Consider the following 23,760-nt stretch of genomic DNA (forward strand, 5'->3'; position numbering starts at 1 on the left):
GTTAAAATATTGTGTGTGTGTGTGTATATGTACACACACTGTACGTTCAATCATGTTGCTTTCGATTTCCAATATAGGTATGTAGTTTTGTCCGAGCCACAAGGACAACGTTGTATTAATACATGTGTAGAGGCACAGGTGATGATATAATTAGTCAAGTCAAGTCCAGTCAATTGTATTTTTTATGGTTTCAAATCACAACAAAATTGATCTCTTGACTCTTTACAAGCAGAACCTAGAATGACACACTTTCAATCAATTAACACCAAAACTTCCCCATGATCATGAACATCGTGCCACAGTGGCAACAAAAAACCTTCCTTTTAACAGACAGGAATGTTACGCAGACCCAGGCTCAATGGGGACGGGCTTCTGCTTTGACCGGCTGGAGGGAAAGAGAGAAGTAGCATGGGGGCAGAGACAAAGACAGAAAAGGGAAAGGGGCAGAGACAATGAAAGAAAGACAGGGACAGCGATGAAGAGAGAAAAGGAGAGGGAGAGAGAATGACAGACAGAAAGACAATCAGACGTGAGACATGAACAGGACAGAAGGAGAGAGGGAGACAGAGGGACTGGGGACAGGGAGAGCAAAGACATAAAAAAATAGAGTAACAGCAGCAACATTAGTGAAATAACTAACAATAATATCAAAAACCAAAGGTAGTATTTTTGTTCCATATTTTATTCCATTGTGTCTAACAAACACTGCAGCTGAGTTTCAAACAAAACGCACACAACTAGGCAATGTGACTGAAGGGCTAAAATATAATGAAAATGTCCCAGGACAACGGGGATTTTTTCCCAAATATTTCATCACTTTAATCCATTTCCAGGAGTTTCGATTAATAGAGTCTCTAGATTTTCGAGTTGTTCAGGACATAAACCCTTGATAGGATTTCTGTTTTATGGTCTTTCAAAGACAAATGGAGAAATGATAACATTATGCACATGATCCGTCTGTGGAGGAGGGAAAGATGCACACAAAGTGCACACTAAATATGTTACATGCAGCTATCACAGTTGGATTACCAGTTCATAAAAGCTATTTTTAACATGACATATGCATGTTGCGTTTTTGCTGGAAAGTGCGTATTCGACTTCTTTTGGGTGAAATATTCTTTTGTGTCTTACACTTTTTATTCAAAGTCTTATTTTGAAACTGAATGTCAAACACTGCAAATCTTTTTTTAGATGTGTTACGACTGTTTGTCATTTAATGACAGAGGGTGAATCATTCTGGTATGAAATTAAAATAAATAGTCATATAAACAAGTGCTGTATTGCACGACTCCCCCCCCACATCCCAGCTAAAACTCGAGCTAAGCTTTATGTTTGAAACCAAGGTAATACAGCTATACTGCCTGAAATTATCTGCCGTGTGTAACCAACGAATCCAGGTATTACTTGTGTATGATATATTTCAATTCTCTTCAGGAATAAAAGCCTCAGCTTGATTGCTTCCACACACTGAAATGTGCAGTGAGAATTCAAAGTCTTCACATTCGCTGAGTTGGGTGTTTGATTCTGAACAATGTTATTAGTGTCATCCCCTGACACTTGATTTCTGCGGATTTGAGTAAAAGTGGACCGTGAATGCAGCTGGAAACTGCTGGTTGCACACCGCTGACCTACCGCTACTGGTGGAAGACAGTTACCCTGGTCACAGAGTGTGTGCAAGAGGCTGATAAGAGCAATGCTTGGATCAAGCAGGATAAGCAGGGAATGGGAGACCAGGGGGGGGATACAAAGGCAGACTGTGTGTCACATGACTCTTTTACATTTAGCCAACAACTGGGATTATAGACTCTTTCATTTTCCACAGTTTATTTAATGGCATATTGCATAAGCACTTCAAATACAAGTTCTTAAGGTATTTTAATCTTAATCGTGTTATTTTTTATCTCCATTCAACAAGACACAAATAACAAAATAATCACTCGTTTAAATATGTACCATACAGAAATACATTTAATTGAAACATACAAAATAGTTTGGCCAGGGTATTGAAGGAATGGTGCTTTGTCCCTTCTTCAACTGTCATGTCTCTAGAGCCTCCTAGCAAGAGCCTTTAAACATGAACAGGTAAAGTTAGTATGACAGCTTTATCGGGCATTTGTCAGAAAACCCACTGATGTTGAGTCAGGAAAAACACTTATAAAGCACTACTGACTTCTTTCTGGCTTCTGGAACTCATCTCTGTGTCACTCCTAGACCTCCGCAGAATAAAAGGATGCACATTCCCTGTCACCTGTGTGCCAGTTTGCCTCTCCCCTGTACCCGTATCTCATTTGCAAGTGTTGTGAATATTGTGTTGATAAGTAAGAGCAAGGTAGTATGGCATGGCTCAGGGGTAGAGTGGTCGTCTAGTAACCAAAGGGTCGCTGGTTCGATCCCCGACCCCGGTGACCATGTCGAAGTGTCCTTGAGCAAGATACTGAACCCATAATTGCTCCTGATGAGTAGGTTGGCGCCTTGCATGGTAGCCTCCACCATCAGTGTGTGAGTGCATGGGTGAATGAGATGACACTGTAAAGCGCTTTGAGTGCCACTAAGGTAGAAAAGCGCTATATAAATTGAGTCCATTTACCATTTAGTCTTTTTTTTTAAATGACGCTAACTTGTTAGTGGCTAACAGTTTGCTTTCTGGGTGACTCGAGGAATGTGTTTTGCTGTTAAATTCATTACACTTATTCTCTGTCCATTTGAATTCACCAAACCATAAAGTCTGTTCTCTGACGATTTGGGACAAACACACACACTGTTAATCCCCTCAGAATCATTGATTAAATGACATCTATATTGATGGAAAACAGCTACCGCAAAGATGGATATTGATTTGGTGTTTCTAGGAAATAGCGAGTATTTGTGAACCATAATTGTGTTACAGAGGTTAAGAGAAGACTGAATAACTCGGCACTGTCATGTCATCAGTATCAGTATTTGGTAATTCCTTTGGACGCATTTAAATATTGTGACATTTTGTATTATCATAGCAACACATACATATATATATTCCCTCCACAAACCTTGAACCAAAAACCCAACTACAGCCCTTTTCAGCCATGACGGCACAATAACATCAATTCAGAGAACAGATACATCTACATCTCCACAAGGTTATCAAATCCAAACACAGAGTTACATTACCATCATTGGGGGAGGTGAGATTCTTCCCAGCTTCCATCCCCCACCATAAGGGAACATTCACAGTATGCTCCTTTCCCACTTGATGAGGAAGGTAAGAAACAGATTACACCAGATAGATCCCTTGGGCAGTAGACAGTACCAGTTAGTGCTTTGCATGATACATATGATAATCCATTCTGGACGCAGTAACGATGCAATCAGCTGACAGAATATGAAAGAGAGGATGTAATATGATAATTTAAAAATGGATGACAGTAGTTCTCAGACAGACATTTTAGGTTTATTTTACAAGGAGGAAAAATTGAACTGGGTGGTAACAATGTGTGTATGTATGAATGAATGTGTGTGTGTGTGTGTATGGATGTTTGTATGGATGGATGTTTTAAGAACTCTGGTGGAGCAGCAGCAGCACTATAGAACTGTCAGGTGGACGCTTCACCCTTACCTTTAATTCTATGTGAAAAAATCCTTAAATAACCTATTTTGAGTGGCATAACAGGAGGTTGCAGATACTGTACACTATCCTTATTTAAGCATTGACTGTCCTATGAGCACATTTATATTCTCAGGATAAAGCATCCATAAGATCTTAATCTCGCAATGTCTTGAATGGCAAAAGTAATGAAAGCACTGCTCTTTATCTCTGTCCTTCATATACATTCTCCCTGCATAAATTGTGCTTTTCTTCCTCCTCTCTCCTCTCTCACCTGTATCTCACTGTTCACCGATCTGCTGTGACAGCTGTACTTCCCATACCTTTCCCCCCCCCCACACACACACACACGCACACACAATAAAAGCAAATAGCTGACACTATCTCCTCTTACTGGGGAATTGTAATTAACACAGTGACAAAATGCCACTTACCCTTCCTTAACCATCACAAATGAATAACTGATAGCATTAATTCATTAGGGGGTCATTCCGGATTCGAGGCAGATGGACAAAAAAAATCCTTTCGCGTGAGGGTTGCTTTTTTTTTGTGTACAGACATAATAAGAATTTCATATCAGAGAGTTGGGAATTCAATAAGTGTGAAAGGAGCAGCGATTAAAAATTGAGCAGAAACAGAGCAGAGTGAGAGCGAGCTGACCAGGAAGGGTCACCAAGAAGGTGTTGCATACTTGTAGTAGCAAGTAAAAAACAAACTAAAATTTTAATTCCAACTCACCTCCAGCTCGCACCGCAAATATATGAGCCCCGCTCATTCCATCCTGTCAGCCAAAACCTCATCCACATTTTCACTTCTTTGTCTGCTTTCCTATGCAAACACCACACAAACGAGTACAACCGGTTCAGAATGACTGTCTGCCTACATGTTTTTTTTTTTCTGAAGTTCTGTAGTTTCTGAGGGATTATGAGACCCTAGAATTTACTCTCTGAAATCTGTTAGCATGAGAACCAAGTGCGGTCCTGCATTCTGATGATTAACTGTTAAAAATCTGGTTACATCCGTTGTAGCGTCTGCAGTTTGTCATGTTTTTACGTAACACTATTTTACCCTGACCCCATTTCACACAGCAATACGATAAAATTAATTCTGAACTCTCAAACAAACTATTTTTGAATTTTGAGTCCAAAAGTTTGACCCATCATACCTCACAAGTGCGCCCCCCCCCCCCCCCCCGCCCATTTTTGGCCCACACAAATGCATTTAAATAAATTCACTCACACACACACACACACACACACACACACACACACACACACAATGAGCGATTCACGCAGAAAAACAAATACTACTGGAGAAGAGCAGCATTACTAATTTAGCCGCATCGTTCCAGAGAAAACCCCAACACAACTCTCTTGGCGTTACTTCTGGAGGAGTTAAGAGAATCCAGAGAATGATGCACCATGGGAGAACACAACGCTGCGGCTCCCTCCGAGAAGGGCTCCTTTGACAGAGCTAATGCGCAGAAGGACTTTCCATCCAGAGACAAACGACTGACCTCAAGTCAATAAAACAATGTTAAAAAGGAAGCATTAGATAACTGTGTTGTGTCTGCACTGCTTGTCTGCCAAAGCTCCCCTGTCACTCTTGGCTGGCATTTCTGAGAGCTCGATGTTGTTTGTTTTGCCAGCTTCCATGCAAAGGCGTTTCTAAGCCGTGGAGCACAATTTAGGTAAACAAATTTAGCTCATATTGCATGTCACATTTTGTTTCTCTACAGTCTCTGGGCAGAGAAGGAAAAAAAAAATCGATGGTCTTATCACTAGACACATATTGTATTTACATAGAGTGCTTATTTTAATGAATTGCAAGTCAATGATCCTTTTAATTGTTTCCAATTTTATGCAGTATTCAAAATGATGCTGTTGCTTACTGTTCAGTGTAATGCGGTGAATGATTTTTAATTAAGTCTGGTTTAACATCATGCTGGCCATGTAGCGTGGTACATTAGTATAAATGGTATGGTTGGGTGTGATCTTGCTGTGATCTGTGTGGTAAAACCATTTGGGCTCCAACTACATGAATCTGCAACAATTAAATGCCCTCTAGAAACACAGTTTCACATTCACGAATTACATTAGTACAGCTAAAGCAATACAAGTTTGATTTGGAAGAGAAATATAAATCTTTTGTGGTAGCAATCCTCTTCAAAATAGCTGAAAATCTTGGCAATCCTGGCAAAAGCAGCGGCACCATCCATCCTGAGTGGATGTTCAAAGCTTACTTGGAACACAGTTTATGGTTATTTATGGTGTACCATTCAAATCAGAGTAACAGTCAACAATTTATTGCCAAATACTGCTGTGTGAAGAAGACCAGCTCAATAGTCTCTTTAGATCTCTCTACAGAGAAACAGCTTGTTTTACCTCATCTCTTTGTTTCATCCAGACGTCTAATCCCGTTCCATTGTTTCTCAGTGCCGGTTTAAGAGACGAGCGGAACAGAAGGTAGACAGCATAATTAGAAACTTTCCATTAACACTGCTGTTAAACTTCACATTTTGTTGATTGTTGCCGTCAAACCTTTATAACCTTTGCAGTACATAGATATCACATTTGCTCACTTTGGCTAATCAAAGGCACCCAACTGAGTTTCATCAAATAGGCTGGTGGAAGTTAGTGCCATTGCTGTTTTTATATTTGATTCCACAATCTTTTTTGAAAAAGACTGAAATCTGAGGGGTTTCAAATCAAGTTTAGTCAAATCCAAATGTAGCCTCATAAGCAGCAGCACCAGAATGAAGCCTGTGACTACAGGCTATGCCACAGCTGCCCGTGCCACAAAATAAAACACGTTTCACCAACAGATGAAACCATGTGCCACTGCCAAATAAACGGCAAAAGGCAAGACTGAAAAAAACGATTGCCGTGTGCAAAAAATCTTGTAAATGTTAGAAACAGAGGAAGACAGGAAACAGCACTTGTATAGTCTTTTCCTAGAATCTGGGCTGGCTAGATGTGTGTTACAGTGGCTCACACCTTTTGGCCTGCCATAATTCTAAATTAATTACTTTAAACCGCTTGGGGTTCGTTCAACAAATATATACAGTAAACAAAGAAAGCACTCAGAATGTTTATACCTCCGCCAAGAAGGCTGTGTGGATACAGAAGGCAGTGTCAAAACCTACTTACACAGGTATATATGGTCAGTGACCCAAAACACAATCACACCGTCTCTGTCAGCTTAAAACCTATTCCTCTAATTAAAATACACTATCTCAAAATATGCTCACATTAAAATTTTTTTTTTTTTCAATTTTACCATCAAAAATAGCTCTTCTGGTCATGGATCCAGAACTTAATATACTGCAGATATGTGGACAGCATGTGAAGTTTAGTTGAAATACTTTAATCCCACAGAAGTCAAGCTTGACAGACTTCTGGCTTGATCTCGTGTCCCGTGCCATGCAGTTGTTCTTCCTCTAACATCCAGGTAACTACTGTCTCTCAAAAGCGGCACAGACGACAAGCAGGAAGTAGAAAAAAGCCGAGAGCATCGCAGCAGACAAAAACAAGGAAGTAAACTCTGTAAGCCCGCGGTCGAAGCCTCTCCTCTATCCACTGACTGAAAAGTAAAAGCCAGCTCTGTCGACAGCTCAGTAATAGCGTTCAAAGCGCAGCGGCTGTGCTAAGGAAGTTAGCTGTCAAGCTAACAACTCAAATCACTCCACATTACCTCAGAGCAAGCCCCAATCAAAAAAGCAGTGGGGGGGGGCAAGGAAGACACAGACATGTAAGTACACACTGCAGCGAGCTGCAAACTGTTCAGCCCCGTAGGACTAGGACGAATAAGAGTGAGTGTGTGTGTGTGTGTGTGTGTGGGGGGGGGGGGGTGCGTGTGTGTGAGTGAGTCAGACAGAGAAATAGCAGGGAGAGGTGGTGAAACGGGGGATGAGGGGGAGTTTTACTCTGCATTACAGCACTTTTTCCACCGGTTGTTTGTGTCAGCATTTGGAAGGAGTACACAAACAGAGCTCAGTGGAAGCAGGCTCTGAGGAGAGAGAGAGAGAGAGAGAGCGCGAAAGAAAGGAGGAAAACAGATTTCTTTGTGTATTGCGTGTGTGTTTGTTTGTTATGCCTGGCAGACAAGCAGTGTGTTCTCTCTTTTCCTTCTCATTCCTGTAGAGTGGCCTGGAGGGAGGGTGAGAGGGACTCAAGGAGGTTAAGAGGAGGAGAGCAAGGGTGTATGGTCATGCTGGGGCTAGAGGCCCAATACACTCAGCACTTGCTGGTTTTAAGGCTGTAAACAAAGTGTTTTCAAAGACAGTCCAGTGACTGCTGATCTGGTGTTGGTCTGGATGTGTTTCCTGCTCCCTCCATTCATCATCTGTTATGGGAATATTCTGTCCAAGGTGATAAGTCCTGAATATCTCGGACTTTTCACGGTGAAAATATGAGAACCATTCACAGAAGGTCTCAGCTATGAATAACCTGTCCTCTACACTGTGTGTCTCCCATAAGACGTTCTTACACCCGGAATTACTATTGGCAAACATGGACCAACAAGGAAACCCCCTGGAAGGAGGGATGGAACTGAAAAACGAGGATTTGCCGCAGATGGATGGATCATGTGATGCATGTGAACCAGATGAAGCCCAGCCAGCCACACAAGTGTGTCACACCTGCAGCTTTGCCTTCTGTCCTGTACATGCTGATAGACATGCCAGCAGCACACATCATCCGCTAATTCCTTATAAACATGAAGGGGCACAAGCTAATGGACTGGTCTTGGACAGAGACTCCATAGTCACTGGGACAGCCAAGGATGAGTCTGTGACGGAAGGTGCAGCTGGAGAAAATCGGCAGCAAATGTCTGATGCACATGAGCGGGATGATGTTGAGAAGGGTGATGAATCCAAGAAGGGTGTGGGTGAGGGAACTGAGGGTGCAGAGGCTGCTGGGGAGGCTGGGAGGAAGGACACTGTGACAGTAGAGAGGCTGCGCTGCAAGGAGCACGAGCAGGAAGGCTCCCTCTACTGTAAACCGGATGAGAAGATTATCTGTGTGGTGTGTGCAGTGCAGGGAGAGCACCGTGAACATGAGATCATTACCCTGCATGAGGCCTACGTCTGGCAGAAGGTCAGTCACACTGTGCTACTGCCATCTAATGTACAGAAGGCATCTATAGCTCTGTAATGTCTGACAATGTATGAAGAGTTGAAGGGATGGGATTTTCACTTCTAAATCTCTATTCTGTTGTACGAAGTAGATGAAAGCCCTGTAGTCCTTCAGTCAGCTTACTAAAACCTTTTTAAGAGGTGTTTGATATTAGTGGGACGATACCATATGACCAAAATCTCCCAGATAACGATACATATCCAAACATAAAATATTTTCAGCAAATTGTACAAGTCCAAGCCTGGAATTTTTTGAAAAATAAAAGAAACTCAAAAAAAATCTTCAGTCATAAACAGTTGCAAATATATACCTGAACATCAGGGTATGCGTGTTTCAGTTGAGATCAACTGAGCAAAAATCTCTTTGTCATAATTGGATTTATCTGTTTAAGTATAAGGTTGTAATGTTTCAAACCATGTAGCTCATTGCACGTTGTAGTGAAATATGTGCTGGTAAATTTTGACATAGATTTCTTGATTTATTTGTCTCGTGCAAACAGACGTTTCAGAGAACATCATGTACATCAGGAATTTTTTTCTCAAAGCTTTGCAAAAGTCATGGAGAAACGTGTTGAACCCTATTTAAAAAATCGGTGGTGCCCATCTGATGGGTCTGACCCCACCCTCCATATCGGCAGGCATTGCTACGTACACTACCAGTCAAAAGTTTGGACATGCCTTCTCAGTCAATGTGTTTTCTTCACTTTTACTACTTTCTACATTGTAGGTACTGACTGAAGACATCAAATATATGAATCAAGATATATGGAAGTATGTAGCAAGGAAAAAATAGTTAAGTAACTGTAAATATCCATCCATCCATTCATTTTCTATACCACTTATCCATTAAGGGTCGCAGGGGAGCCTATCCCCGCTGCATTCGGGCGAGAGGCGGGGTTCCCCCTGGACAGATTGCCAGTCCATCGCAGAACCAACACATATAAAGACACAACCATTCCCACTCACAGCCACACCTATTCTCCTCACAGAAAAGCCCCAGGCTCAAAATAAGGGCTCAAACCAGGAAACTTCTTGTTATGAGGAAACAGTGCAAACCACTGCAACACTGTGCCACCCTAACTCTAAATATGTTTTATATTTTAGTTTCCTCAAAGTAGCCACCCTTTGCTTTATTCACAGCACTGCCAACCCTTGGCCTTCTCTCAAGGAGCTTCGTGATGTCATCACCTGAAATGGTTTTCACTTCACAGGTTTGCATTGTCAGGGTTCATTTGTGGAATTTTGCCTTCTTATGGGGTTTGGGACCATCAGTTGTGTGGTGTAGAAGTCAGGTTGGTACACAGCTGACAGCAGAGACAGAATTCATGTTATGGCAAGAACCAATCAGCTCAGTAAAGAGAAATGACAGTCCATCATTACTTAAAGAACTGAAGGTCAGTCAGTCTGGAAAAATTGCAAAACCTTTGAATGTTTCTTTGAGTGCAGTCGCAAAAACCATCAAGCACTACGACAAAACTGGCTCACATGAGGACCACCCCAGGAAAGGAAGACCAAGAGTCTCCTCTGCTGCAGAGGATAAATTCATCCGAGTCACCAGCCTTTGAAATCCTAAGTTACCAGCACCTCAGATTAGAGCCCCGATAAATGCTACACAGTAGCAGACACATCTCTACATCAACTGTTCAGAGGAGCCTACGACAATCAGGCCTTTATGGTTGAATAGCTGCTAAGAAACCACTACTAAGGAAAAGCAACAAGCAGAAGAGATTTGTTCGGGCCATGAAACACAAGGAATGAACATTGGACCAGTGGAAATCTGGGCTTCGGTCTGATGAGTCCAAATTAGTGATCTTTGGTTCCACCCGCCGTGTCTTTATGGGCTGTAGAAAAGGTGAATGGATGGTCTCTCCGTGCATGGTTCCCTCCGTGAAGCATAGAGGAGGTGTGATGGTGTAGGGGTGCTTTGCTGGTGACACTCTTGGGGATTTATTCAAAACTGAAGGCCCACTGAACCAGCACGGCCACCACAGCATCCTGCAGCGTCGTCCCATCCAGTTTGTGTTTAGTTGGACCATCATTTATTTTTCAACAGGACAGCGACCCCAAACACACCTCCAGGCTGTGTAAGGGCTATTTGATCAAGAAGGAGAGCGATGGAGGGCTGCGCCAGATGACCTGGGCTCCACAGTCACCTGACCTAAACCCAATCCAGATGGTTTGGGATGAGATGGACCGCAGAGCGAAGGCTAAAGGGCCAACAAGGGCTCAGCATCTCAGGGAACTCCTTCAAGACTGTTGGAAAACTATTTTAGGAGACGACCTCATGAAGCTCATTGAGAGAATGCCAAGAGTGTGCAAAGAAGTAATCAAAGCAAAGGGTGGCTGTTGTGAAGAATCTAGAATATAAAACATGTTTTGAGTTATTTCACACTTTTTTGTTCCCTGTGTAACTCCATGTGTTCATTCATAGTTTTGATGCCTTCAGTGAGAATCTACAATGTAAATAGTCATGAAATAAAGGAAAAACATTAAAGGAGAAGGCGTGTCCAAACTTTTGACTGGTAGTGGACATACACTCCACATGTATTGAGTTATACAGCTACACAAATACTTTATGTGAAAAGGGGATTTTCAATACGTACTTTCCTGGCGCCAGTCATGGCTTCAACCCTTTCCATTCCCCAGATGGCTTTTTGCTCCAGTTGTTTTTAATAGTTCCATTGAGTCACCAGTCTTTCAGCGGACAGCATCTCAGCTGCTCCTCTAAGGTGACCTAATGTTGTACTGGATTTTGAAAATAACTCCATTGTCCATTGCACAATGGTTCACACACCTGCATCAATTAAACTGCTCTATTTTTAGGGTTCATTGTTAAAGATCAAAAGGCCTGCGTCTTTAGATGGCACCTCATCAACACTGAACAATAGTTCAAGATGTGTTCGTTTAACCAAAAAGTGACAGCATCCTCAGATTTGCCACACTGTCTAGAGCTGGGCAATACGGGGGAATACAGTATGATTTTTTTTCAGTAATACAATCTTGATATTCAGATTTAATCTCTCAAAATTCTTAATGTTGCTCCTGCATGTGTATTCGGTCATTTCAGACATCATTTTATAAGGAATCAGACTTTTCATTTCCATTTTGACTGATAAGACAGCCAACTTCTGTGTCATAAGTCTCATTGTTAAACAAAACTTGATGCAACATTCTGGTCAGGCATTTTCAAAGTAATTCCAGGCCATTCCTAATCTATTATAGATGTGGACCTCCTTTAGGAGATTTTAAAAATTTTCAAGTAAAGTAGTGATTCTTAAGAACACTCCTTTTTGCAGTTACCATCCACCTTTGGTTTTTTAATCCCTGTGCCTTAGTTTATCGCACAGAATTGATGCAGGAGGTACCATCTCATAACACACCTGAATACTGGCTGGACTGTTTTGTTCCGGTGTGTCGTCCTCCAGGATCTGACTCCGAAGGACCCCTCCAGACAACATTAAACTCCTGAAGTCTAATAAACATAAAAACAAAACAGCCAAAACAAAAACTGTACATGAATAAAAAAAAAAAAAGAATAGCACAAAAAACACCAACTGTGCAGAGCCTAGTGTTCTTGTCCCATTGTCCACAAACATCATTGGCACAGTTGGGACTGCTTTACTGGGGTAGTGTGATCAGTTCAGAAACCAGGGCTCAGTTGTGGATTTATGTTCTGAACACTCAAAACAAAACCCGTCAGTATGAGCCTCATTCAAAAAGCAGTGCAAACAAAGCCGATGCTTTTAGCCACAGCGATAATGACACTCACGGTGTGCTGGTTGTAATTTATAGAAACTGAGTGTGGTCCTTTGCCCTGCGGTTATACATCTGAAAACTAAAGTAGACCACATAAACCGCAGCATACACCACTGGCGTCCTCTTACATCAGGGCCACATATGGATTGACGAGAGACAAAGGGGGTCACTCGCGCACACACGGCTCGAGGCCATGCTATTTACTCTAAACCCACTTTAGCTTTTATCCTGCTCCCTGTGTCAGTGTATTCATGTGAGAGAATCTTTTGTCCTTTATTTATGGTTCAGTGTCTCCTATGTGTCAGAGAAGGACCTGTCCATACTTTCACCTCATTGAGCATACTGTAAAAGCATCATAAAACATATTTTGATATATTAAGGTGTTTTTTATATCGGCAATATTGTAATATTTGTCTTTCTCAATATGCAGAACAGGCAGGGTTATGACCTGTTGGGGTGTACGCGGCAGATGGGGGAGAACATTCAGGCCAAGTGGAACGACCCGAAGGTGAGTCGAAACCCCTGCATCTCTTTCTTTCTTTCTTTCTTTCTTTCTTTCTTTCTTTCTTTCTTTCTTTCTTTTTGTCCAATATTTAGCAAACCATTCCTCTTGAATGAAATAAGAATTCCTCAACAAAAGAGTGGTCTTGACCTTGCAGGAAATAACACGCTGCTTTTCAGTTAATGAAAATTTGTTTCAATGGCAGCAAAGAGCACATTATATAAAGGAAGCTGATAATTTGGTACACTTGGGAAATAACCTCCAGCCACTGAATATTTATTACCATTGCTTGTTACGCTTTTGTTTGTCTTACATCATTGACCTGCGTTCAGTTGCTTTTGTTTCAGTGGATTCTTGTCTCCAGATGAGGGAAATATATGCTTGTGTGCATAATTTGGCCAAGCTGTCTCACTCAGTCTGACAAATGAGCACTGTAGTCCTGCAGAATCGATTTTTAAGTTTTAATTATGCAAATCCATATGTCAGTTTGCAGGACTTTATAAACTATCAAGTCTTATCGTGAGTTCTTAGATTTTTGCATTGCATTTTACTATATTCATCTTAACATGAAATTTTCTCAGATGAATGGGAAGGGTGAGACATTAGGAAAAAAACATTAATAATAATGTATAGATTAAGAATTATTTCTTTAAGACAGATATTATTCTGTGATGGCAGACTGCTGTCATATCTGCAGGTCTCACAGTTGATGATGAATTTGAAAATGACATCCTCTAAAATGTAAGTAGAGCAGAACTACTGAGCTCTTATCACTCATGGTGCAGAGCTGTGGTCCACTGACAGCTTTATTTGGCATCAGCCATGAGGTACGCCAGGGCCTCACAGCCTACACGTAGCTGTGTGTGACGCCAACCTCCAGAAATTCTGTGGCTCGCATGATTGTGGTTTTCACGTGTAAAATATTGCTGCTTTCAGTGCAAACCTTTCTATACGAACAACTGTAACAGAGCTCAACGATGACCTCTTGTATCTGTTCCTGTACTTGCTTACAGCAAAACTCTATATAAGGAGTTTTAAACCTGGAACCAAAACAAGCAGCGAGCAAGTGAATCTTGACTTGGATATATTAAATTTTGAAAAATTAAAAAAAAAAAAATGTATAAACAGATAGAAAAAAGACAAGGGTAAAGGATGTTGTATGTAATTATTTTAAGAGTTTACAAACAACTCACCTCACAAGCCAATTTGTCACTGATGTCAGTTAACATAAATTTTCAATGTTACATCAGAAAGAGCAATCCTATTTCTGCAGCCAGGTTCTCAACTCAAAATGGTTACATCCATGGCATCAAAAGTAGGTGCTGGACTCAAAATCAATATAGAAAGACAAAGAAAAAAGAAGAGTCCGCACACATCAGCTCCCTTTGGTGCATATATTAGCACATCACAACACAGCGATGTTTCGAGCGTTGCCGCTCTTCTTCAGACTAAATCGTGTATACAGGACGCCATCTTTAAATCTACTATCTTTGGGGTAGATTTAAAGATGGCGTCCTGTATTCATGATTTAGTCTGAAGAAGAGCGGCAACGCTCGAAACATCGCTGTGTTGTGATGTGCTAATATATGCACCAAAGGGAGCTGATGTGTGCGGACTCTTCTTTTTTCTTTGTCTGTCTACATCCATGGCATCGCCACACTGCACCAGTCATCCAGTCAATGTTGCTGGAATACTTCAGGATTATGGGTAGGGTACTAATTCTCAGTGAGGTCACAAAGAAGATCTGTTTTTGTTAAAACAAGGTTGAAATCTTCTGAGCTTGACATTTCTACAGGAGCAAAAGTAGACCGTAGATTCATAACGTGCTTGTGGTGAGGCGGTGTGTCATGATGACGCGAGGGCAGCAGCCTCTGTGATCACTAGTTGTTGTGGTGTTTGACAAAATTCAAAAAGGCAGAGCTCTGCTCTTTTTTTTTTTTATCAAACAGGTTGTGTCCGCAGTATTATTCCATTTTGTGCAAGTTTTGTGAGTATTCAATAAGGTTTTACAAAACCCTCAGCTGAACCTGGATTCAGGCCCCAGAGAGCCGTTATAGAGGCAAACAATCCATTTGTCATGTCTAATTCAGCAGTAAGCACTGCAGCAGTATAGGTTCCACACTGCAGTGGCAGAGAGTGAGATTACGGGTCATCAGGAAGAGATTATCTCATAAAGGCACTGGGTGGTAAACATGAGAGCCATTGCCTCAGGGTGATGGCATCAATGTGTGATTACTGAGTCATTTTCAGGCCCTGGTTTGATTCACTTTTTTGACTCAGGACTTAAGGCTTAAGGCTTCAGACAATAAGGACATAGTCAGTGAATATTTGCTAATGTTTGTTCACTTGCTGACCAAAATCTGAGGGTTACGGTGAGTTTGATGGGTCATAGTGTTACATTGTTCGGGGCTTCTAATAGCGATGCAAGATCAAGATTATCACCATCAGTGCATCTCCACTTTCTAATATTTCTTGCTCATTCACATACATAAATTGGTGGACAGGAATGCAGCTAATGCACGAGGGACGATCAGTACGCTTTTCTTTGTGTTCACTGCGTAAATGTACTGAGACACACAGATAAGTTTCAGTGACTCCAACCTCAGTTTTAGTGGTACAGCATGCACCCCCCCCCCCCCCCCCCCACACACACACACACACACAAATACACTTGTATTTGCAGATTTCAAGGCTTGTGACCATAGTGACCTAACTGGTAAAATGATTGTTTCACCGTCACGCCCAGGTTTAGCCTTTCATTTTTTTCCTTGATGTAAAGGTGGACACTGTCACAACTGTCAAGTAATATGCTGCCCCCTCTTAGGGTGTGAAATATGAAGTGCAACAGTTGTTTGTTCTTTTGTGTTAATTTCCAGTTCAGAGTCGTGCGTGATTCAAAATTTAAAAAAAAATCTATATTTATCATCTGAAATGACCCGTTCTATCCAGTCCCCTCTTCTTCAAAAGCTCACTTTCCACCTGACGTTATGCAAGCCAGGTTAAAAAAAAAACAATTTAACTCATTTCTTGTTGCAAATGTCCACTTTTCCTATGCAATCATGTCAGTCCACATAGTTGTAAAGATGTTATGTGAATAATCTTTTAAAAGCACCTTTAAGATCAAATGCACTATGTGGGTACAAGATGATGAGTATGAACCTGTAACCATGTGTAGCAGCCACAGCCAGGTAGTTACTACTACCAACCCTCAGCAGCCACTCACGATCTCAAAGCTCCTTGTCTCATTTCTTCTTGTCGCTCAGATCTTCTCAGTCCGTCATACGAACTTTAGTAAAGAAAGATGGGTCATGGTCTGAAAAGATGATCAGAAACTTATTTTTTCAACTTGCCAAACCTTCACCGGCAGGCTGCACATCATATATCTTTGTCTCAGCGTCAGTGAAAACACAACCTACTGAGGCTGAATTCTCATGACAAGTCAACCCTGAAAACAGTGCGTGTATTTCCATCACAGTTGCCATAATGTGGAGATGTTCTACTGGTGAAAATAAAACTGGACTCTGGCTGCTCCATGTTGTGCTGCGAGCAATGTGGACTTGATGTGAAGTGTTTGAGAAAATTATTTCCCTTTCCCTTGTCCAAGCACACAAGTCCCCTGTCCTGGTTAAAAAATATGAATACATAAATAAAAACAATGATATTACTCTGCAGTCTACAGGGCTTTCTGTGAAGATGTGCATTTATAAACATAAAAGTAAAACTACACCTATACTTGTATTCATGACTTCTTGGTAATTTTAGAATTCAGAAAACTCAAGCCATATATATTTGTAGCTGGAAGCACTGGTGTGACCATGCACGTGCGTTAATTCAGCTGACAGACTCAGCTGAAGTCTTACCTCCCACCACGTTCTGCTACTCAGAAGCTTTGCTACACGCTGTGTATGTAATAAGTGTATTCATGTATCCAGCAGCTGAGTGGCAAGTATAGCATAAACAGGTACTATTCTCTGTGCTCAGACAGAATGCTGCTGCAGCGTTATTATGTTTTTGTTGGCCAGTTCAGAAGTTAAAATCACCAGGGGTTCCCTCAATTAAAAGCCATTGGAATTTTTACTCTGGAGTTTGGAAGATTGCAGATAATATGTCCTGTTGTTAACAGAAGTTTGGGAGTATCTAAAGACACGCTTCACAAATGAACATCCCTTTTATGATTTTTTTTTCTGAATTTTTACAGCGTAAATATAATCATTTGAAGTACAAAGTTAAAGTTATGCCATCAACAAACTACTCTTCAGATGCACAACTTCAACATCCACCAAACTAGCTTCATGCTTCTTCTCTTCGTGACAACATCTGTAGTCTTGTTAAGTCACTTGGTAACAGCTGCTATTTTTAAGAGCACAACCCCATATTTCTGTCATTCAACCGAAAGCCCATTGACTTCAGAAGAGGGAACCAGATGTTTTAATTCATTTCTGGCCTTTCAGAGTCATTTCTTCAGTTATTTTTCAGTGTGTGACTGAGTGACAGTGAAGCATTGATGGGCTGAGTGAATCTATGCTACTTATGAAGCCCTGTGTTAAAAGGGGATTTTACTCAGTTTCAAAAAGTTAAAAAAAAAAAAAAATCTTAATTTGGCAGCCAGTGTTCTGCCACAAACATATTGATGCATATGAAACAGTGTAAACTGAATGTCCACATGATTCCTATGCACCCTACCCATGCTGACTTTTAATCCTGTCCTTCCCCTGTCCTAGAGGAATCCCACGAGCATCCTATGACCCACAGGGCACCTGAAAAATTGTCAGTCACCACCTCAGTCATTTCTGTCCAATGGGACTCTTTCTCATTATATGGAATACTATTGGAAAATATTAATTTTATGTTAACTGCTTCTTAGCCTGTGTTTTTTGGGGCTGACACTGTCTTGTGCTAGCGGTTGTGGTGCTCCATTCTTCCAATTGGGCTGCGTACCTCAGTATGAGATGCTGGAATAAATTAGTCGTCCTGTTGCCTTTGGGTGCAGCTGACATGGGTTTACTCCATGTCTGACTCTGCAAAGCTAAACCAGTACCAGACGACTGAAGAAACAGCACCTTTTTTTGGAAACCAACTGGCACAAGCTGCCGTGATGATATTTTCCTTGTGCTCCCAGAGGGAGGGTAGTAATATGAACTCAGCCTAAGCAAGGGTGGCATTTCCTTATTTTCTTTACCCAAGTTAGAATGAGAATCCATTACTTTCACACTGGTATTTTGAATGTTACAATTGTTCATTTCAGTAAATAACAAAGTTTGCACATCATGTGAGACAGGAAATTGTTTTCATGTTTGTGTATCATTTTTAACTTTGCGGCGGAGCAAGTAAATTTCTCTTGCTACAAAACCTTAATGTGGAACCATGCCCAGATTTAGCTTTGGCTCTGCTTATACACCTGTGTCTGAGCCCGTCACAGAACACAGGACCATCTTTCAATACCTGCAGAGATGTGACCAAATTATACCAGCATAATGTAGAAGGTTAATTTGACACTCCTGTGAGAGGTAACACTTTTATTGGCAGCCTGCGCCCCAGCCAAGTTCATGTCTATTATCATACTGAAATATCAACGCTGCCCCAAGGACTTCCTGGACATGAAGTCATCTGCCGTGCAGGTGCAGCACGCTCGGTGAAACCCACTTATCTGCTCACTCGCAGGGCACTGTGTTAGAGCCGATTATGTGGATTTGTCGGCGTGTCCTCTCTGCACTCTCAAATGTCAGCGTTTCTTATTATGCATGACAGGCAAGCATCAGAGTGACAGCTCCTGGTGAGGAAAGTTGTGTGTGTGTGTGCACGCGTGCATGTGTGTGTGTGTGTGTGTGTGTAAGAGAGATTCTGGAGGAGGTTAAATTGTGTGTTGCTGACATCCCAACGGACTCCGGGGGGGGTGGGGGGGGGGGGGAAGAGGTGTGAGGGTTGTGTGAAAATCTTTAACCCTTAGCTGGTGTTTCCTTATTAAATCAAGCATGGTAATTATGTACGCAGGTATGGGTATTTCCATCTCTCAAAGCTCATATCTCTTTTCTCTGCAGGGGAATGGAATGTAATGCAAAAATAGTGATGAATCCGCATGCATATAAATGGGCAGCAGAGGCATAACAGAACATGAGGGGCCCCGATGGCTGTCTATCATTCAGCAAGTCAGTTAGTGTTACCCTTCATCGGAGAGCTGGAAAAACCACAAATGTACGTGTTTGCTGTGGCTACATCCATTTTCTCTGCCTCATAAAATCTACAAGAGCAGCAGACACATTAAAGCTGTCTTAGGCAGCCGAGGCTGAGGAACAAACGCGAGAGGCATAAAAGGACTTGGCTGCTGTTGTTAGGTTTATTTATCCTGCTTTTCTTGTCCTCCTGTACCTCCATTCCTCCTCTTCCTCGCACTGCTCTTTAAGTCTCGCTTTCTGTCTCTGCTGGCAGCATTTTAATTGAATTAGTCGGTATCATTCCCCAGAAAGTTGCTCAGCCTGACATTTCTTCACTCAAAAACCAATAAAAAGGTGTTGAATATTGAAACACTATTATTGACAAACCAAAGACCGTCTACTTTATTTTGCTTCTGCCTCTTTCAACTCTTGCCTCCACACTTTATATTACTTTATAGGAAGAGCTGGTGTTCTTTCTATGTACTGCAGTGTTGTATTGGAGGCCAAATTGGAGAATCTAATTTCCGCAAGGGATAAAAGAGTGCATGAGAGAGAGTGTTTGCTTGGACCACAGCCACCATCGCCACAGGCAAGGACAGTTCATATCCATTTACTCTTAATGTTCTATTAATGCTTTTTAGGCCTTAAAAAAGCATCACACAAATCAGACCTCTGCTCTTTTGGTTAGAGTGTGAGGACATCGAGGAAAGTTTACCGTTTCAGCTCTCGTGTTCCCAAAATTCACATTACACTTTCATCTGGATCTGCATTTCAATTGCTTTAATAAGGCTTTCAGTGCTGAAATCTAGGGGAAATATTCAAATTGAAGGAGCCATTATTTTCTGAGAACCATTATACCCAATAATATTTTTCAGATATTTTAGAATCAAATTGTTAAGCTGAAGAATAGACAGACAGACAGAAATCATGATATTTAGAGTTTGACTCTATAGTAGTTTGCAAGAAAATTTCAAACGCTTTTCCCATGAAAGACAAAAGTAAAGATGGACCCACCCAAGTGCCTCTGCAGAACTATGTTGGGTAAGATCAAAAGCCTAGACCACTTTGATATTTTTGTGGGATTTTTTTTTTCATTTGTTACTTCACTTTAGTATTTCATGACTAATGCTAACGTGACATAGTGTCTCATTCTATCGTCACTCCCAAGGGCTTCAGTTGTTGCTCTGCAGATGCTTTTTTAAACACTAATGAGTAGCACAACCTTTTTTTTGCCGTCAGTCACAATGTACAGTAGTGTGTGAAGTTAACTATAATCATGTGAAGTGTTAGTGGAAAGCCTGAGATGCTTTCCATCTTAGTAAACCACACATTCCAGCTTTTTGTCTCAGAGGAAATATTTTCAGTCACATGTGGATTTTCCCTTTTGGGATTTCAACTTTCAGCTCCTGTCTGAGCTGAAAGGGCTCTTTTTTAATTTTCCAGTTGTGATTTTACAAGATTGTCTGTTAATTTTTTAAACGTGACGATTTTTGGCTTTCTTATCAGTCTAGACTGATGCTCTACATCTGCCTGCGCTCCCTCTCTCTTCCCCCGTCCTTTCTCCAACTTTGACCTTTTAAGAAGTCTCTCCTGCAGCCTCATTTGGTGGCCTCAGCTTGCAGCAATGCAAATGAAGATTAGTGAGCTTGAATGGTTCTTTCTTGCTAGCAGGACAAACTTTGTCAATGAGGAAAAATTCCAAGGGCAGAGGCCACTGATCTTGGATCACAGCTCCCATCTGCCACTGAGGCCACAGGGACTGGATGACAGGGCATGGGGATCTGCCGAGGTCCTGATGAATGGAAGAGGCCATGAAAGAACAGTTAAGGCAGATAAAATACTCGGGACATTTCAGCCCTATTGGTGTTATAGCTTTACTTTTAAATTGCAATGTTCTTTGAGTTTTATTTGAATGCCTTTTTCTTTATTTGTATTTCCATTCACAGAAGCGAGGGGGAGTTTTGCCTATTCATAGATTTGTCTATTGTCAGTGAGTAAGACAGCGGGGAGAGGGATATGTTAGTCAATACCCATTTTGAATAATAGATATCATGGAAAATCAGTATGTAGGGCTCAATATTGATGTTGCGACAGGCTGTCAAATGCATACATCAACCCTGGTCAGGTGAATGCTAAAGCTATGCCTGGAACTACTGTGACTGCTGGCTGAATGATTTTGTGATAGAAACTTTTTAGTAACATTCGGCTGAACTGATTTGCATTCACAAACCAGAATTACACAACATGCAAAGTTAACAATTGCTTAGCACATGATGAGAACATTTGACGATATTTGCATTTGAGGGAGAACGAAGTCGGTACGCTAACAAAACAAAGTACAATTCAGGATTTATTAAGTAAATGTCAGTAGAGTTCTACTTGATTTTCCCAAGAGTACTATCATTGCACTAGCAGTATTCTATGTACCATTTCGGTGCCACTTAGCACTGAATAAGCCCCTTTTTTGATTTATAAAGTAATATTTGGAAGTATCCATTGAAAAATGGTAACTTTAAGCCCACAGCAACTTTAATCTTTATTCTGTAATGCAGCTATACTACAATCTCCAACTTATAGTTATTCTACTCCTTTTAAAGTTAGATTCTTTAGAATGCTAGTCCATCTTTTAAATGTACTTAACTGTTCTTGCTTAAAATGATGTCTCCTGGAGAAGATATTAGATTGCATAATGCAATTAGGCTGTCTTGTCATGTTTTATCAGTGAATGGTTTCCTCATGTCTGTGTGTTGCAATGCAAAGAAGTATTCCTGGACAGGCAATGATGGTAGTCATGTGCAGCAATCATCTATTGTTCCTCTCCATCAGAAATGTATTCAGGGCATTGACTTTGATAGAAAATTACTCAGCATTCCAATTAATGTTAACTAAATCTCTGGGTCTGATTCAGAATGAGTGATGCACATGTTCTCGGCTCATACAAAGGAAGTAAATTAAAAATGCCATTTATTCCACTTGGTTTAATGGGCAATTTTGAGAATTTGATTGCTCGTTGCAAATAAACAATAAAACTTTGGACCCAAAAGGGCTGTGGCTCCACCAATCTCAGTAAAGACTGATGATTCCTTGCTTCACCGGAGAGGGAGGCTGAGGGGAAACAAGATAAAATCGATGGAAAGGAAGAGAGTTAAGTTTTGCTTTTGGGAAGATGAGAGACCGGGTAGATGGTGTACATGGATTAAAAAAAAATAATTCAGGAGTAGAAATCATGATAAGGGCTAAAGGGTGTTTTACCTCATGACAACAGCTTCTTTGGAGGAGGAGCCTTCTCAGTGGGAGGGCGTCTGTTTATTGAGGGGTTTTAGCGTAATGAGTCATAGCTAAAGAGATCATCAGTGGGTAAAGAGAGAAATGGATTAAAAAGTATCTCAGCAAGCAGCTCAGTTGTACTGAAAGCCAAACAGATGGCTTGCTGTGGTAGAAGGAGCCTCAGAGTTCTCTGTCTACAGATGGGATGCATGGAGTTTGCCTCCAGGGAATCTCCTTCATGCTATCAATTAGCTATTGCATGATAAAGACCCTCGGGCCTAGTAAAATCATTCTCACATATCAAAGCATTACGTCGAAGTCTCTATCTGCCTCTACAGACTGTGATCAGATTATAGGCATTCGTTGTCTTCGTTTTCAATTCAGTCTTTAATTTCATTATTTCTCTTCCATGATTCTTAGGAATGTATTCTTGTGGTTGAATTCATATTACAATTAAAGTACACAGTGTGACACACATACATTACAACATTCATATTTACAATGCTCAGATAAACTGATCAATAATTTGACAAAAGGTTCCAATCAGGTTACTTTGCAATAAGTCTGCTCTATAATCACATGGTTATTCCGGTCAGGTTTGAGGTCAGGCATGTTCGAGACAATTACTCACTGATTTTAGAAACATGCATCAATCGACCTTTGGATTTCCTTAAAAAATTTGGATGGAATTCATTTGAAAAACAAATTAACAAATTAGATAAGATAAATCAAATGTAAACAAACACATTTTGTGGCGCTGACGGCACTGCCTTGATTATCTGGTTATCATAATTCTGTGAGCTATTGTTGTTGTTGAAAATACCATTTCATTAACTCAAAAATGTAATTATGTGTTTTGCTTTCATTATCATTGGGAGCTAGGGAATGTAAATGTCAGAATTTTCAGAGGCTTGAGTCGGTGACTTCAAATCCAGAGTGGGAGAATGTGTCAGACAGTTTAAAAATCAGAAACACAACTTTTGCTCATCACACTGTTATGTTTTTTGTTTTTTTGCTGAGACAAAGGACAATTTGCCTTGTTTTTCTTTTCTTTTTTTTTTTTGTACACAAGTAGTGGGTGTGCAGAGGAAATGATTCACTTCAAACAACTTCAAACCAGTTTAGGCACATATTGAAAAAACAAACAAAATAATCATCAACACATACATACGCATGCAATAACATCTTTAAAAAAAGTAATAATTAAAAAAAAAAAAAAAAAAAACACTGGGCCAGGAGGTGGAATGAGGCTGCTGCAGCTCTGAAATGAATAAAGGGACAAGGCGGTAAAGAGCTGTCAAGTAGTATTTTGAAATCAATTCTGAATTGAATGGTTTGCCATTCGAGGAACGCAAGGACAGGCTGCTCA

General features: G+C 40.9%; 1 protein-coding gene across 2 annotated transcripts in view; it reads left to right on the forward strand.

Annotated features, from left to right (window-relative positions):
- Positions 1-6,984: 6,984 nt before the first annotated feature.
- Positions 6,985-23,760, forward strand: part of trim44 (tripartite motif containing 44) — a 57,731-nt gene continuing 40,955 nt past the window's right edge. The window contains exons 1-3 of one of the 2 annotated variants that reach the window (XM_086208333.1): positions 6,985-7,330; positions 7,723-8,676; positions 12,901-12,978. In XM_086208333.1, coding sequence (XP_086064459.1) covers positions 8,020-8,676; positions 12,901-12,978 — 735 coding nt within the window. In that variant the 5' untranslated portion in view covers positions 6,985-7,330; positions 7,723-8,019. The remainder of the gene's footprint in view (positions 7,331-7,722; positions 8,677-12,900; positions 12,979-23,760) is intronic. The other variant, XM_086208334.1, reaches the window with a different exon arrangement.

Source organism: Aulostomus chinensis, chromosome 7 (genome assembly GCF_037954235.1).
Source record: "Aulostomus chinensis isolate RoL2024-O1b breed Wild chromosome 7, RoL_Achi_v1.0, whole genome shotgun sequence".
In the NCBI taxonomy this organism is placed as follows: domain Eukaryota; kingdom Metazoa; phylum Chordata; class Actinopteri; order Syngnathiformes; family Aulostomidae; genus Aulostomus; species Aulostomus chinensis.